The sequence below is a fragment of the Leptinotarsa decemlineata genome, unplaced genomic scaffold (assembly GCF_025532065.1).
Source record: "Leptinotarsa decemlineata unplaced genomic scaffold, Ldec_3_MD MMD2_tig00026361_RagTag_RagTag, whole genome shotgun sequence".
Lineage (NCBI taxonomy): Eukaryota > Metazoa > Arthropoda > Insecta > Coleoptera > Chrysomelidae > Leptinotarsa > Leptinotarsa decemlineata.
In genome coordinates this window covers 1902488-1917512 of record NW_027412704.1, presented here as the reverse complement: position 1 = coordinate 1917512, position 15025 = coordinate 1902488, and the positions used below count along the sequence as shown (strand labels likewise).

Here is a 15025-nt window from a genome sequence, read left to right as displayed (position 1 = left end):
TATACCAGTTAGGGTGACAGTGTTCCATGTGAGTACAATTTATTACCATTCATTCAAAGTAGAACTCATGTGAATGATATCTGATTCTTATTCTTCCACGAATGTTCGATATACAAACTGAATAGAGAAAAGTGTCTTCTGTATAATTCAGTGTTCATATAGAAGTATTTGTTTCGAAAGAATTTTTTCTTTCGTGTAATTCAATGTTTATATGAAAGTAGCTGTTTCAGGAGGACTTTCTTTCAGTTTGTGTCTGAAAGTTACTTCTTTGCATGATCTACACATCCATGTATAGAGTTACTTATTTTCAAATTGATTAATCCTTCCTTTCTTTGGAAGATTCTCTCATCCATTTTTTTGTATCAGATGGAGTAGTAGAAAGCCAAAAACTTTCTTTCCCAAAAAAGATTATTCTAGTTTCACAAAAAAACTTTTGTCCAATTCAACGGATCTTGTATATCCTATCGTTTCCAAGATAGCAACAGTGGGATCTTGGTCCTGGCGGGATCATCTCGATGATGATCACTTGTTGATCGAAACACGTGTCGAGGTGTTGAAATAACGTTTTGGTGTTTGCATAAAACTCCAGTTGTAATGATTTTATGCACACATTTACTTCATAATAGAATTTTGCTATTATTTAAATTAATTTCTAGAGAATCATACATCTTCGGGAACGAAAATGTATGATCTTTAGTAAATATACGGTACATATTTGATATTCTCTTCATACTCTCGATTACAAATGAAACACTCATGAATTATATCTCCAATTTAATAAATATTATAAACAACAAATAGATTTTCAAACGGCAGTTGCTAAGCCTACTCTGTTATTTCCCAAATCGAATTCCGTGTAGTATTTACCGATGAAAACGTCTCCCAAAATCCATAGAGGACCAACTGGAGGGTCAATGTCCATTGCCATGAAGCCAGAGATGCATTCCGTTTCAAATCCTGAAGAAACCTATAACAAGAGAGATATATTAAACCATAAAATATAAAAAAAACTGGACCTATTAATAAACTTTGCAATTTTGTGACAGTTTTCAAAATGTCATAATGAATTGTCATTTCACCAAATCAATTCTGATGATATTTTCACCAAACTGAAATTTTTGTTGGTAATATCACAGAGTTTTTTCAATTTGAAAAAAGCCGCATCAACCTTATGGTTATCAGCGACTAAAAATATATTCAGAAGCAGTACTAGATCAATTGCAACATTACATTTTGTTGAAAAAATGCAAATTTCATTGTGATATTTCGTAAATTTCACTCATCTTTGCCTTAGAACAAATTTAAAAAAAAATTAAAGCTTATGTTTTTTCAGTGCCTACAATTACCAGCAAATGTTCACATTATACTAGTTGTAGCATTGTTACACGTTTATTTCGTTGTTCCATGGCAAAGAGTCGTGTTACGCGTTACACTCGTTATCGTGTCAGTACTTTTAGTACAAATATGTTATTTGTATATGTTATGGCAAATATGTTATTTTCGACATGCAATTATTCTCACATGGTCTCATTTTTACAAAACAAAACTAATTGCTTTGATATTTTCGTGTCATTTGTCACTTTGTCTCTGGTTTCCACCTCTTCTCACTCAATTATTTGTTAATATTATCAAATCGTGTCTCAAAATCAAATAAAAACGGTAAGATCCTTAAGAAAAGGATGAATATTAATTGAACATGTAAGTTATTACGGATTCGCTTTTTTCGTACTTTTTATTCGATCTACTACTTTTTTGTTCACTTTGCGGCAACGTTGCTTTCTTTTGTGTTATTCCCGTAAACTTCAGTTTAGACTTTATTAAAATTGTGGAAAGTACACATTTTGATGTACTTCTAATGATGCTGTTCGGTTAGCAACATTCGCGTCGAGAGGCAGTTTTTTTGTTCTGGTGTGTTTTCAATAGATTACGAGCGTTCAGAGTCGTGATCAGCGTGAAAAAATACATAGATAACAACAAAATTAGCCTTGTGGCAATGGTCCACTTGATACTAACCTTCATAACATAGTCTGATCCTTTCAACGTGAAAGTTTTTCCTCCTAAGACTATATTTATATCAGGTAAAGATGATATCCTTCTGCAATCTATTGTGTATTCACCTCCAATAATTGGTTTTGCTCCAATAGCCTGAAAGTAAAAATGGATTAGATATGTTATTGATTAGGTTTGAGTGAATTTCTGAATTTATTTGTTTTGTGCACCAACTGAAATTTCACTAGTCATTTCAAATTGTCATCTGGAACGTGTCATCGTCTCCAATTTTGAATAATCAAAATAAAACTTGCAGTATTGAGCATGCGCACTATTTTTCCTTTAAGTTGGTACGAATTAACACCACCTGTTAAACCATGGCTTTATTGAGAATCTGACGACAGTTGCAATTGGGCTCCCGTATATACATCAATATATCAACACCTCATTTGTTATTATGATGTTTTTTCTCGGATATTGTAACAGTTAAACAAGAGCTTACAGAATCCAAGATGATTTTTTTATATCTCCGATATTTAGCTCGAAAATTTCTAATTTGAAATCGAAATACTGTCAGTTATGAATGTTAAGAGTTTATGCCAGAGTCTTACGAAAGCGTAGAGGGTTCGTACTGATTAGTATTTTGTTACTTCCGAGTATAATTTACGATGTTTCGAAAATCTCGACTCAAACACGGAATAATGTGAATTGCGAATAAGTTCAGAATATGTGAAGATGTTAGGTTGGTTCATGTAAATTCTGATATTGAAGTCTGAACTTCTGAATTGGCTTATAGAAAGTGAGGTTAAGATTATTTTTTCCCTTGAAATTATGGGAGCCAAGTTAGAACTGTCGCGAGACGTTTGTGATAGCATTTCGGTAAACAGTTAAATTCACGCTTCATACCGCTACATGGATGAGACGGCGTTCATTGAATGATTCAAGAGATATTTGGCCAATGATTTCAGTCAGTATTACCAGAATTACGGCCAATATTTGGTATGAGCCTAAGGCAAAATCACCCGATAAAAATAAAATTTCTGCTTGTTATTTTTTTTTTAAGTTATGAGTATTCTCCGAAGGACCGATTCGTATCTGTTAACCGACAGGCCTACCTTTTGGATTTTCTCAATTTCCGCTGATGGTCCGATAATCAAACTGGTACCGGTATCGACAATGGCTTGACAACCACCATTACATAACCTCTCAGAAGCCACGTTCACTCCGTCCATTTTGATTTGCCAGTACCCTTGTCGCGTGACAGGTATGTACGTGAAGCTTCCTTTGTAGTATTTAGGATCTGAACCCCCAAGAATGAGCTCTCCGCCGACTTTGGCATTGGGATCTCTAAAATAAACCACAAAAATTCATATTTGTTAATAAGTTTCAGCTGATTGAATTTTTTAATTTTCATTACCAATTTCCTCAAACACCTATCTATAATTTTCATTACATCACAAGGTCTTTTTTCTGATTGATTCGGTCGTTACTTGTAGTAATTTGAAAAAACAACACCTCACGATTTGATCTTAAATCACAAGGTAAATAAATACTTTATCAACTCTCATGCTCATATAACTACAAAATGGATACGATTTCATAAATGTCTTCTTCAAAATATTTTCGCTAGCGCTCAAGACATTCCCTTTTGTTTTCTCAAGTTTTCTTCAATTTCCTGAAGTATTTGTCGTCAGTGATATTAGAATGGGAAGTACTTCTTCTATAATGTGTTTCTGCAATGTCTTCTAGCTTATTCCCACTCTCATATACGCAGATGTTGATAAAACAAATCGTCCAGTAATATTTTTATTGGAGAAAAACTCTTAAAATTTCAGTCAAATCCACGTATTGAACAGTTTCTTTTGATTCTTTATTGGCAAAATACATGTTAGTACATGTTAGTCCTAAGGTAGCCAAAAGTAGCCAATTCTGATAATAAAAAAGGACATACACTTCTGGATCTGGTGTTTTCTTCTTCTTTACAAGAAAAATAAGAATTATTGCATTTTAAAACAATTTATCATTTTTATCAAAAGTTTCGTAAAACAGCATTTTGAATAGAAAATCGCTGAATGTTTTTCAGAAGTTTAAACCTTTACTTCTTCTGATCTACCTCTTGATTATTGGTATTTTTCGTTAAATAACGGCATCTATACTTATAAATGCCAAAGTCACTCACTCATTCATCTCCGTTTCTCTGTACTCCGTACCCGTTTTTTAATCTAAGACAAACAACATCCTAGAAAGTTTTATTACTATACAGTGGCATATATGAATATATGAACCATCCAGGTTCATATATTCATATTGTTGAAATCTAAGGACAGAACCGACATAAAAGTGACAGGAAAATAAAGTTATTTTAAGTTGATAACAGTGTTTGTTGACTGTGGTCTGCTGCAGGATTTTATGCAAAGTTTCGTCTACTTCTGCAGAAACTACAATGCTGGAAGTATCTCCAGTTTTATAATATCACAGATAACCTTAACTTCTATACGGTGCTGGATAGGGGACACCTTGGGATGACCTGCTGTCTCTCTCTCTCTTTAATTTCTATGGCTGCTGCTTCTTGCGCATTTGTCCAGGCTCCTCCTGTTCATAAGAGCAGAAGATTTGTCCGAGGGCGAATCCGTCTTGCTCAAGGCAATGCTACCACCCTAAAATTTTTCATTCCCTTCTTTTAACAGAAACACATAATTTTTTTAATGCTCCTTCTGCCTTCTGATGATAATAACATAAATACACATGTCCATATATTTTATAGAACTGACGATCTCGTCGTCAAATGGAAAGTGATTTGAATTTAACAATAAATACATAGTTTTCTTACCTGTTCAAGTAGAATGAGAAGACAGGTTGTGCTACCAATTTTTGGTCCACAAGGTTGTAGAAGAAAGGGCGCACTTTCTTGACAGATATTGTATCGTATCCCATTCCCAAAATTCCATCGAATTGACCAGCAAAGAAGACTGGACCTGGTTCGTTGGTGGCTTCACCAAAAGTTTGACCTTCAACTGAGAGACCTGCAACCTATAAGTGAAAATTCTCAGCTTATTATCAATTGAGAAAATGTACACATTCTCTAATAACGCGCGTCGGGAATATTGGAAATACCGACATTTATTTTTATGAAATATCCATAATATTAGTTGGCAGCACTGCCGTGCATTTGTGTTTTTGTAATACTGTAATGTACTAACTGGTACTTCCTTTCTCAAGTAATTTACCCTGATTTCAACCGAATTTACAGTTTAGGAAAAGTGTTCAAATGGGATGAATATTGATTGAGATTTATTTCTGGGCCTTGAAAGTTGAAACAACTCTACTTAGCCCGTTTTTCATAGCGATAAGAAATGAATAAAAATGTTCACTCACCTCAACAGTGTCAGAGGCTAAAAATCCTCTGAGAGCGTCAGATCCGTAAGATATATTGAATTGTCGGTTATCTTCCTTGTAGGTTGAAGATTTTTTTGAATCGTACCTGTTATGGAATCCTGAAATAAAGTAGGCGATCTTAAAACATGTTTTGAAGTGGGATAATGACGGTTTTATCAAGTGTTGAACTTCTGTAAAGTTCATGTGTACCTTTGTTCACTTGAGAATCAAACATCTGAATAGTGACTGGAATGAAAAAAATAGCTAAATGGAATAGCTTCGAAGTTTTACAATAAAGAGAGAGTTACATAAGCAGAAGTTCATTTCTTGGTAGGTATGGAACCGAAAAAGCCCCGCACATTTCGGTCTTGGTAGCTTCAAGTTACACGCTAGGATCAAGTAAGAGTCTCTTGATTGGCGGGAGCAATTAAAACCTGAATCCATGCGAGGGCCTGGCTGGTAAGCACTTCAGGTAAGCACTTAGAGCGGTGATTGTGCGAAAGTAGCGATTCCCGTTAGATTTGAATCGCTGGAGAGAAGTTCGATGTATATTGAGCTGAACCTCAAAACGATGAACAGCCACAGTCCATCGCGTATTTCTGATACGTAAAGCTTTCGGTGAAATCTAATGTGTCAAGTCACTTAAACACCTCCCGTTGAAGAGAGAGGGAGACAAATCTTTTTTCCGATGTTCCAGCTTCTTTGAGTAGTTGGTTTTATTTGATCGGATTTGAGTATATATGAACCACAATGAACCTTCGTGGGTTGCAGTGGAGTGTCGAATAAACTCATTTCCTCTGAACCTACCCACCTACTGTAGGCTTGTTATGTTCCCCTCAATCAAAAAGTTATTAGATTATATTCAGGATCACGATTGAAAATTCTGAAAAAGTTGTTTGAAAAACTAGAATTCTAAAGAGTTATTTTGCAGGTTTTCAACTTTTCAAAAATACTATCAATCATAGTTCGTTGTTACTCCATAAGAACCAGAATACATTAATGGGTAGGAAATTGATGAATATAATAATAATAATAATAAAGTATAACTCACTACAAGCAAACTCGAATAGACCGCACTTTTCAGAAGGGACCCATAAATTTGAGGACCCAGTATCAAAAATAACATTGAACTTCTGTCCAGGTGTTCCAATGGTTATTGGTCCATAATATTGAGCCTAAAAATAGTTGTGAAATGAATTACTCGTTGTTTGTTTCTAGTTCTGCAGATGATAGTTTTGTTTGTTTGAAATTGAACAGTTTTTATGGAGGTGGAAGATTTAATCTGTTGCACAGAAAGTTCATGAGAGATATTGGTATAATTGAAAACATTGTTTGAAATTGAAAGTCCTATCAAATATGTAATGTTTCAGTAAGTTAATTCATTCTGGTGCTCTGTTGATTCTATCCGATATAATTGTACGATTACAATCGGACATTTGAGACAAAATATAAGGGAAGCTGGGGCAAGACGGAGTGGACCTTTTTCTTACCAGTCAGGTGCTGTACTCTGTTGACAACCTTCGTAACTATCTTGAAGGAGAAGGGCAAGACAAGACTACAAACAAACCGGCAGCCATCTTGAGTCACGTCTTTGTTGCCAGTGGATTAAAACGTATTTCTGTAGGTAGATTTTGTTATAATATTTGGTGTTTTTAAAGTTGGGACTTGTAAGTTGTGTTAAAATAATTTAATACGTAATTAGTATATTCAAATAGTATGTATCCTTGCCTTAAATAGTATCACTACTTCTATTATAAAACATTGAAGCTTAATTAACCTGAAAACTGTGCGGTGGGACAGGGCAGGGATACCGGCCTGAGAGCAAGTTTTCTATAGTAGACAGTGCAAGGCTGGAGGAAATATATTTTTTTTAAGTTTATTCCAATACAATTTTGACGTATAGGTTATTATTATTGAATTATTATTAGGATATTGTTTTTTGTTGCAGAAAATAGTACATAACGACCAGAGAAAAACGCTCATGTGATGGTGACGAAGATGACGACGAGGTTCATCATATTTGCGAATTTTGTAAATACAATTTTTCAACCAATATCAAATTATATGTTTTTATTTGTGTAACATTACATAAGTTGATTTCGAAAAACAATTACTTAGGATAAACAAGTTCTACATTTGTATAGGGTTATTTTTAGTCAACGTAGATCAGTCACTGTCAACTTTGGTATAAAATTTGATTTTCTAGGCTTTCTAAAAAAGCTAAAAAAAACTCCTTGAGGGCCCCATCTTACCCCACCTTTCCCTTTATTTAGAGTTTCTATCTTTGAAATTGTAATGGAATTCCATTTCCTTCTGAAGTGCTTCATTTTATCTTATTGTTGTTAACAGTTGCAAAACAATCCTGACAATTTTGTATTTAAAGTCACGTTTTGTTTGAAGGATTATTGAATCGCACAGTTTTGTAAATTGTTCTCTACTTTCTACAGCATGACTATTCTGCTACAATTACTGGAACATTTTCTTGAAACAATAGGTACTGTTTTATCAAAAAATGAAACCCACATTCCAATATGAATACTTACATCCATATAATTTTTCAACACTTCTTCACCAGAGTTAACAGAGGCATCATATTTACTGATTAGATCCTCCTTTACAGCATTATATCCATTTTCTCTAAGAATTGTCCTGGCTGGTTTGATTTTTGTCAGAGGAATTCTTGAAATATATGAAAATATATGTAAAATATAGGAATTTCGGCGACGATGATTGTAATAAAATCGATTTTGAGTCAGAAATTCATCTAGTGGGCTATGCTCAACTTACGATAGAAATAATTTTAAACTAATTCAAACTATTTGTCCCTTTTAGAATTAGGCTAAAAACAACTCCAGTTTACATCCTCCCAATTGAAAAAACCAATCACAATTTCTTTTCTCAAAAAAGGGTAACTTATTCCGATTTTCCATGCTAGCCCTCCATATCTTGATCACACAGTATATGTGCTACTAGACTTATGTAACATGCCCTAAATAAATTATCATCACTGTTCATGATAATAATTAGGTATACAATTTTCGGAATAAAATATATTTGAAAGTCAGTTAACTGACGAAGCAGCTGTGTGGAGAAACGCATTAAAATTTGTGAAAAATCTATAATTATTATCAAGGATAGTGTTATTAATTTTCATCAAATAACGGGTCAGAGTATTCATAATATTATTATTATCTACAGTATACATGAGTATAAATAAATTATAAACGTTCTCAATGTGTGCAGAACTTTTTAATGATATTAAAACAGAAATAATAATTAATGGTAATAAATTATTACCCCAGTGAAAGCTTTAAATATCGAGCGAATTCATTATACCTGATTAAATCAGCATTGATGACGGCTATCAAACAGAAGGCACTTATTAGGACACGCATTCTAACAAGACCACAGTAACCACCCGTAGAATATGAGAACATTTTGTTTTTGCATCTTTTTTATACGTTCAAGAGTTGAAGCACTTAAAAAACACTTTGATTATTTCATTGTTCATTGATAGAATTTAAAAATTCAATCAGGCACATGTTGATTGAAATCTTTCTAATCAGTTCTTTTTTTAGATGAGTGGTTTTTGATAATGACGACTATGATTGCAAAAACTGCCACATAGTTTCACATAAATTCGCAGCACATATCTTAAACTACGAAATCCTTAAGAACACATCAGGAAGGCAAAAAAAAGTCACAAGGATCAAGGTATTTTTTTCCATCAAGAATTAAATTTTCCTCGCACCTGAACCAATTATAGATACCTAACGGAAAAACAACAACTAACCAGCTAATGTCAAGCAGAGAGTTGAGGTAAAACCATCAGACACCTGTGCAACGTCTCCGACTTGGAAGATTCGTCGCAAGTTATTTCCCACTATGGAAAGCAGTAATTAGTTTCATTTGGTCGATACGACCAACCAATAGACCGGTTTCGGGGTACTTGCCCCATTATCAGTACCGGGCATGGTCTCTTCCGAACGGTGTGAACCGTCGTATCACGACCAAACACTAACTAACCAAGCGTCTTCAGTTCAGTCAGGTTGGAGCATAGCTCCCTTACCCTTGTAGAGTATTAACCGAGCAAGAGGATATCCGAACGTGGATAATCGAACCCAAAAACCTAGTCAATTGTCATAAGAGACATTTGACATATAGGTATAAATTGTATATTAGGGTAGCAAGAAAGTAGTTGGTAGTTGTAGAGAGTAAAATGTAAAGAATATCTTGTGGAATCGTAAAATAAAGGATTTCCAGGAAGAAGTCTGGTCTTTGAATACATAACAACCCTTATAGCTGATTTTTGATAAAAAGACAAATGAGTTCATGACTAAAGGGATGGTGGCGGTGTGAAAGTCCTCAGACATCAGTACCGCCCTTCACGGGGTATCCCTACCTGGCTGGGGTGGGATGGATGGAAAAATTGAGGGCTTCTTTCGACAGAGTGTCGGGGCCTTCTATATCGGGAGGGGTCGTCTACAGCATAATCCATAGCTTCCCTAACTAACGGATTTTCGTGAGTTTCCGCGCCCTCAAAAACTCGCCGATTCCTCGACTGAATGGACTGCTGAATGGAAGGCAGCTGCAAATCTCTGCTTTTTACAGTTGTCATAAGCAATACCAGCTGTGAGAGAAGTTTTTTGAAATTGAAATTAATTAAATATCATGACTAACAAATTTGGCTATCTTGTCTATTGAACAAAAGGTGTATGATGCTATAGACATTGATGGTGCAATAAAAGAATTTGCTTTTGAAAATAGTAGACATATACATTTTTAATTGAAGCCGGAGGTTTTGTTTTTAACTGTAACAACAAAAATTTTCGTAATACCTGATCAAATCAGCATTGATGACGGCTATCAAACAGAAGGCACTTATTAAGAGACGCATTCTAGCCAGATCACAGTAACCACCGGTAGAAAATGAGAACATTTGGATTTTGCACCTTTTTTATACGTTCAAAAGTTGAAGTACCTACTTGAAACGCACTTTGATCTTTGCATTGTTCATTGTCAGAATTTGAGAACTCAATCAGGCAAATGTTGATTGATATATATCTAAAAAGTTCTTTTTTCAGATGAGTGGTTTTTGATAATGATTTATATCGAAACGTATGCAATCACAAATGAAATTGCCTCATATTTTTACATGAATTCGCAGCAGAAATCTTAAACTACAAAATCCTTAAGAGCACATCAGAAAGGTGGAAAAAAGTCATAAGGGTCAAGGCATTGTTTTCCATCTAGAATAAAATTTTCCTCGCACCTGAACCAAATACAGATACCTAACGGAAAAACAACAACTAACTCAGCTAATGCCGAGCAGAGAGTTGAAGTAAAACCATCAGACACCTGTGCAACGTCTTCGATTTGGAAGATTCGTCGCAAGTTACTTCCCACTATGAAAAGCGGTAATTAATTTCATTTGGTCGATACGATAGACCGGTTTCGGGGTACTTGCCCCATTATCAGTACCGGGCATGGTCTCTTCAGAACGGTGTGAACCATCTGAGTATCACGACCAAACACTAACTAACCAAGCGTCTTCAGTTCAATCAGGTTGAAGCATAGTTCAGTTACCCTTGTAGAGTATTAACCGAGCAAGAGGATATCCGAACGTGGATATTCGAACACAAAAACCCAGTCAATTGTCATAAGGGACATAGGTATAAATTGTATATTAGGGTAGCAAGAGAGTAGTTGGTAGTTGTCGAGAGTAAAATGTAAAGAATATCTTGTGGAATCATAAAATAAAGGATTATCAGGAAGAAGTCTGGTCTTTGAATACATAACATCCCTTATAGCTGATTTTTCACAGAAAGACAAATGAGTTCATGACTAAAGGGATGGTGGCGATGTGAAAGTCCTCAGACATCAGTACCGCCCTTAACGGGGTATCCCTCCCTGGCTGTGGGGGATAGATGGAAAAATTGTTCATCCGTTAACGGGTGACATGAGGGCCTCTTTCGACAGAGTGTCGAGGCCTTCTATATCGGGAGGGGTCGTCTACAGCATAATCTATAGCTTCCCTAACTAACGGATTTTCGTGAGTTTCCGCGCCCTCAAAAACTCGCCGATTCCTCGACTGAATGGACTGCTGAATGGAAGTCAGCTGCAAATCTCTGCGGATGGCTTCATTCCGCACGAACCACGGAGCATTCACAATCATCCGTATCAACTTATTTTGTAATATCTCCAGAATGGAGATATTGTACTTAGCCGCTTGTCCCCAGACGCCTGAAGCATACATGATGACAGGCTTGAACATCGTATTGTAGATGGTGATTTTGTTTTTTAAACTAATTTTTGATTTTCTATTGATCAGAGGGTACAGACTAGTTATCCGACCCTCGATCTTTGATTTAACGCTCATAATGTGCGGGTTCCAAGTGAGCCTACGGTCTATTAGAAGGCCGAGGTACTTTACCCGCGTTTGCCAGTCAATCTCCCTTCCAGAGATTCTCACTTTTCTGGCCGGAGAAGATAGCAATCTTCCCATGGTTACCGCCTGAGTCTTGTTCGGGTTCACTCGGATCTTCCAATTGAGGTACCAGCGCTCGAGGTCGTCCAATGCACGTTGCATGTAGACGCCACCGAGCTCCAGACCCATGGAAGACGAGAGGAGACCCGTGTCATCGGCATACAGGGATATCTTCACACGCTCAGGCCTCGGAAGGTCGTAAAGGTGTAAAGTGAGTACAGCGTCGGAGAGAGCACTGCTCCCTGTGGCACTCCAGCAAGGTTCTCTCTGTTGTCAGACAGAGAGCCTTCTACTCTAACCTGAAATGTTCTGCCTTCCAGGAAAGACCCAATCCACCGGATCAGGCTCCGACGCAGGTCGAATGCGATTAGTTTATGCAGATGACGTTCGTGCCACACACGATCGAAGGCCTTTGAGATGTCTAGCAAAACAATGTGCACTTTTTTGTTGGTGTTCAGTTCGTGGATGGTGTTTTTCGACCAGCCTTAGAGCCTGTAGCTCAGTGGAGTGTTCTCTCCTGAAGGCAAATTGTTCATCAGGCAGAACAGTTCGGTCCTCAACTTCTTCGTAGACACGACCAAACGAATATAATTCTAGCTAGTCATGAACTCTTTCTGCAGTTGATTCAGTGGACTTATACATGTATAAGTTTGAAAGTGTCCTTATAGGACGAAACCGTAACAACGTTAGTTACAAATAAAGTGGTAAAAAACAAGTTTCTCTTTTCTTCTTTAGAACTTTTCATGAATTGATGTAACAATTTCGCGTTTCGGCTCTCGTGTTTTTAACCTATTGATTGTGAAAATTTGATATGATATCATTTTAACTTCAGTAAGATAAAATGATCATATATTCCATTCGTCACAACTCATCATGAATGTTTTTGAAATCTCAGAATAATAAACACAATTTTCGCATTACACTTGACTGATACAGGTGTACAAAGGTGATGAACTTATTTTTCAGTTTTGCGATGCGGATAACGATCAGTGTGTTAGTGTCAAGAGTCCTTGACTTGATTAAAGATTATTTTAAAAAAACCCGTGATCAAAGATTCTTTGTTTGAAAGAAAGTAGAATCAGTGAAACTAGTTAATATCCGAGAATAATCCTGCATGAAACTATTTTCTATAACTCATTTCTAGTTCAATTTTTCAAATATTAGGTTGTTTCAAAAGTTTCTTTCTTAATTTTAATTTTTGCCACTTTTCAGCTCATTACTATTTACTATACAGTGTGTAAGAGCCAAATGGAATAAATTCATTATTTCGATTAATGTACATATTTAAAAAAAACCGAAACACGTCAAATGTAAATTATAATTTGACATTCTTCAACGTAAAAACGCCACCCCTATCTTCAACCCCCTTCGAATGACAGGTACAACCCTCAATTTTTTTAATGGGAAGTATAGGTTTGTGATATATCGTTTGAAAGCAATCTTCGTTTTCTATTCAAAAATGTTATCGCTTTCAAGTTCATTGCAACAATTAAAATAAAATAAATTAAAATACTGTGGTTACCGAAATTCGCTAAAATACAGTCAAAAACTAAAATGTAATGCAAAACGTAAAAAAATGTAGAATACTAGAAAGAACTATGGATGTTAACGAAGTAAATGTTCAAAATGTTCACCGCGAACGTCTTGGCTATATCGTAATCTCAAATAAAACTGTCTTCTAACATTATTTACCATACCAGGCGTGACCGACCTAATCGCAAGGGTTATTCGTTGTTTTAAGTCATTCCAATCTGAAGGTTTAGTTTTGTACACATTGCTCTTTACATATCTCCATAAAAATAAATCTAACGATGAAAGATCAGGTGATCGCGCTGGCCTTTAAATCGATCCTTGTCTCCCCATCTGGGAACTGTTGTATCGAGGTATTGCCGGACATTAACTTGGTAATGTGATGGTGCTCCATCCTGCTGAAATCATATCGTATTCACTGGAACTTGAGGGTTTCCTTGATCAGGATATAAACTTGCCAAACTTGGAATGACATCATTTTGGCTCACAGGGAAATTTTAAAAGCCCAGGATTGGTTTTCTAGCAATAAATTAATCTGCAATGATAAAAAATCATCCTTCCTAAGATTTAGTTATGCCCCAAATGGTCATGATCACAGTTTACTGTTTTAATCACAGCACGGTTTAATGAAACAGGTGAATTCAATAAAATTTCTAGGACTTACTCTCACTGAAGATTGTAAATGGAATCAACATATTAATGAAATATGTAAAAAAATAACGCATATGTGTTACTGTATCTATCAACTCAGTAAAATTATAGATAAGTCGGTGGTACTCATGTACTATCATGCCCAATTACACTCAACAATCTCATATAGTATAGTAGCTTGGGGCCTATCACGTGAGGCACAAAGGGTATTTATTTCACAGAAGAGAGCTGTCAGAAACATTCAGAGTGTAAATAGACGTACTAGCTGCAGAGATCTATTCAAAGTTTTAAGAATATTAACTCTCCCATGCATTTATATGTACCAGCTGTTGATTTGTGTAAAATCGGATCAGCGACCTTTTACCTTCTTAAACAAAAATAATTACGGCACAAGAAATTCAACATTGTTAGAAATACCAAATCATAGACTGGCTAGATCAGAATCAAGTCCAATTTTCATGGGTATCAGGCTATTTAACAAATTGGCTAATGATGTTAGAAAAATGTCACTAAGAAAATTTAAACCGTTCCTAAAAAACTTTCTGATTGATAAAGCCTACTACTCCATTGAAGAGTTTATAAATGACTTATCAATATAACTGAAGAATTGAGATTGTCATCTGGGGATGTTTAATATATTATAATTTTACCTAATTATAAGTTTTAATATATAATTTTACATAACTGTTCGGCAATTTTGCCGATTAGCATAACCTTCAAGAGACAAAGTACACTCATCAGAAAACATAACGTCTTCCAATTGGGTGATATTGTTATCCAACATGTCTATCATTTGCTCACAAAAATAAGTTCTTCTATCAAAATCGTCTTCTATGCGCTTCTCAGTATGTATCACTTTATAGGGATGCATTTTATTTTCTTTAATATGTTTACTATCGATCTATGGCTAACATTGAATGTAGTGGATGCCTGTCTACTCGATGTATGTGGGTTTTCCTCAAACTCAAGCATCACATCTAATTTGGGTTCATC

General features: G+C 35.5%; 1 protein-coding gene and 1 long non-coding RNA gene across 3 annotated transcripts; one reads left to right on the top strand and one right to left on the bottom strand.

The window, feature by feature from the left end:
* Positions 1–759: 759 nt before the first annotated feature.
* On the bottom strand, positions 760–10342 carry LOC141479881 (lysosomal aspartic protease-like). Of its 2 annotated transcripts, none has more exons than XM_074185124.1 (8): positions 10203–10342; positions 7908–8043; positions 6416–6539; positions 5365–5483; positions 4820–5019; positions 3105–3336; positions 2014–2145; positions 760–967 (listed from the first exon to the last, which is right to left on the bottom strand). In XM_074185124.1, exons 1-8 carry the CDS (start codon positions 10301–10303, stop codon positions 806–808), a joined length of 1206 nt encoding a protein of 401 aa, XP_074041225.1. In that variant the 5' UTR covers positions 10304–10342; the 3' UTR covers positions 760–805. The 2 variants fall into 2 exon arrangements, with proteins under 2 accessions (XP_074041225.1, XP_074041224.1); XM_074185123.1 differs by lacking the exon at positions 10203–10342 and adding an exon at positions 8701–8859.
* Positions 5483–10294, top strand: LOC111502811 (uncharacterized). Its single transcript, XR_012467983.1, has 5 exons — positions 5483–5836; positions 6583–6677; positions 6735–6984; positions 7313–7395; positions 8943–10294. It is a non-coding gene; the product is annotated as an uncharacterized lncRNA (long non-coding RNA).
* Positions 10343–15025: the final 4683 nt, after the last annotated feature.

Coding starts and splice junctions, on each gene's coding strand:
- LOC141479881 (XM_074185124.1), bottom strand. CDS start 10,303: ATGTTCTCATTTTCTACCGGTGGTTACTGTGATCTGGCTAGAATGCGT. Junction 6,540..7,907: donor TGTTGAAAAATTATATGGAT/GTAAGTATTCAT, acceptor AACTATTTTTAG/GCTCAATATTATGGACCAAT. Junction 5,020..5,364: donor TAGCCTCTGACACTGTTGAG/GTGAGTGAACAT, acceptor TTTCACTTATAG/GTTGCAGGTCTCTCAGTTGA.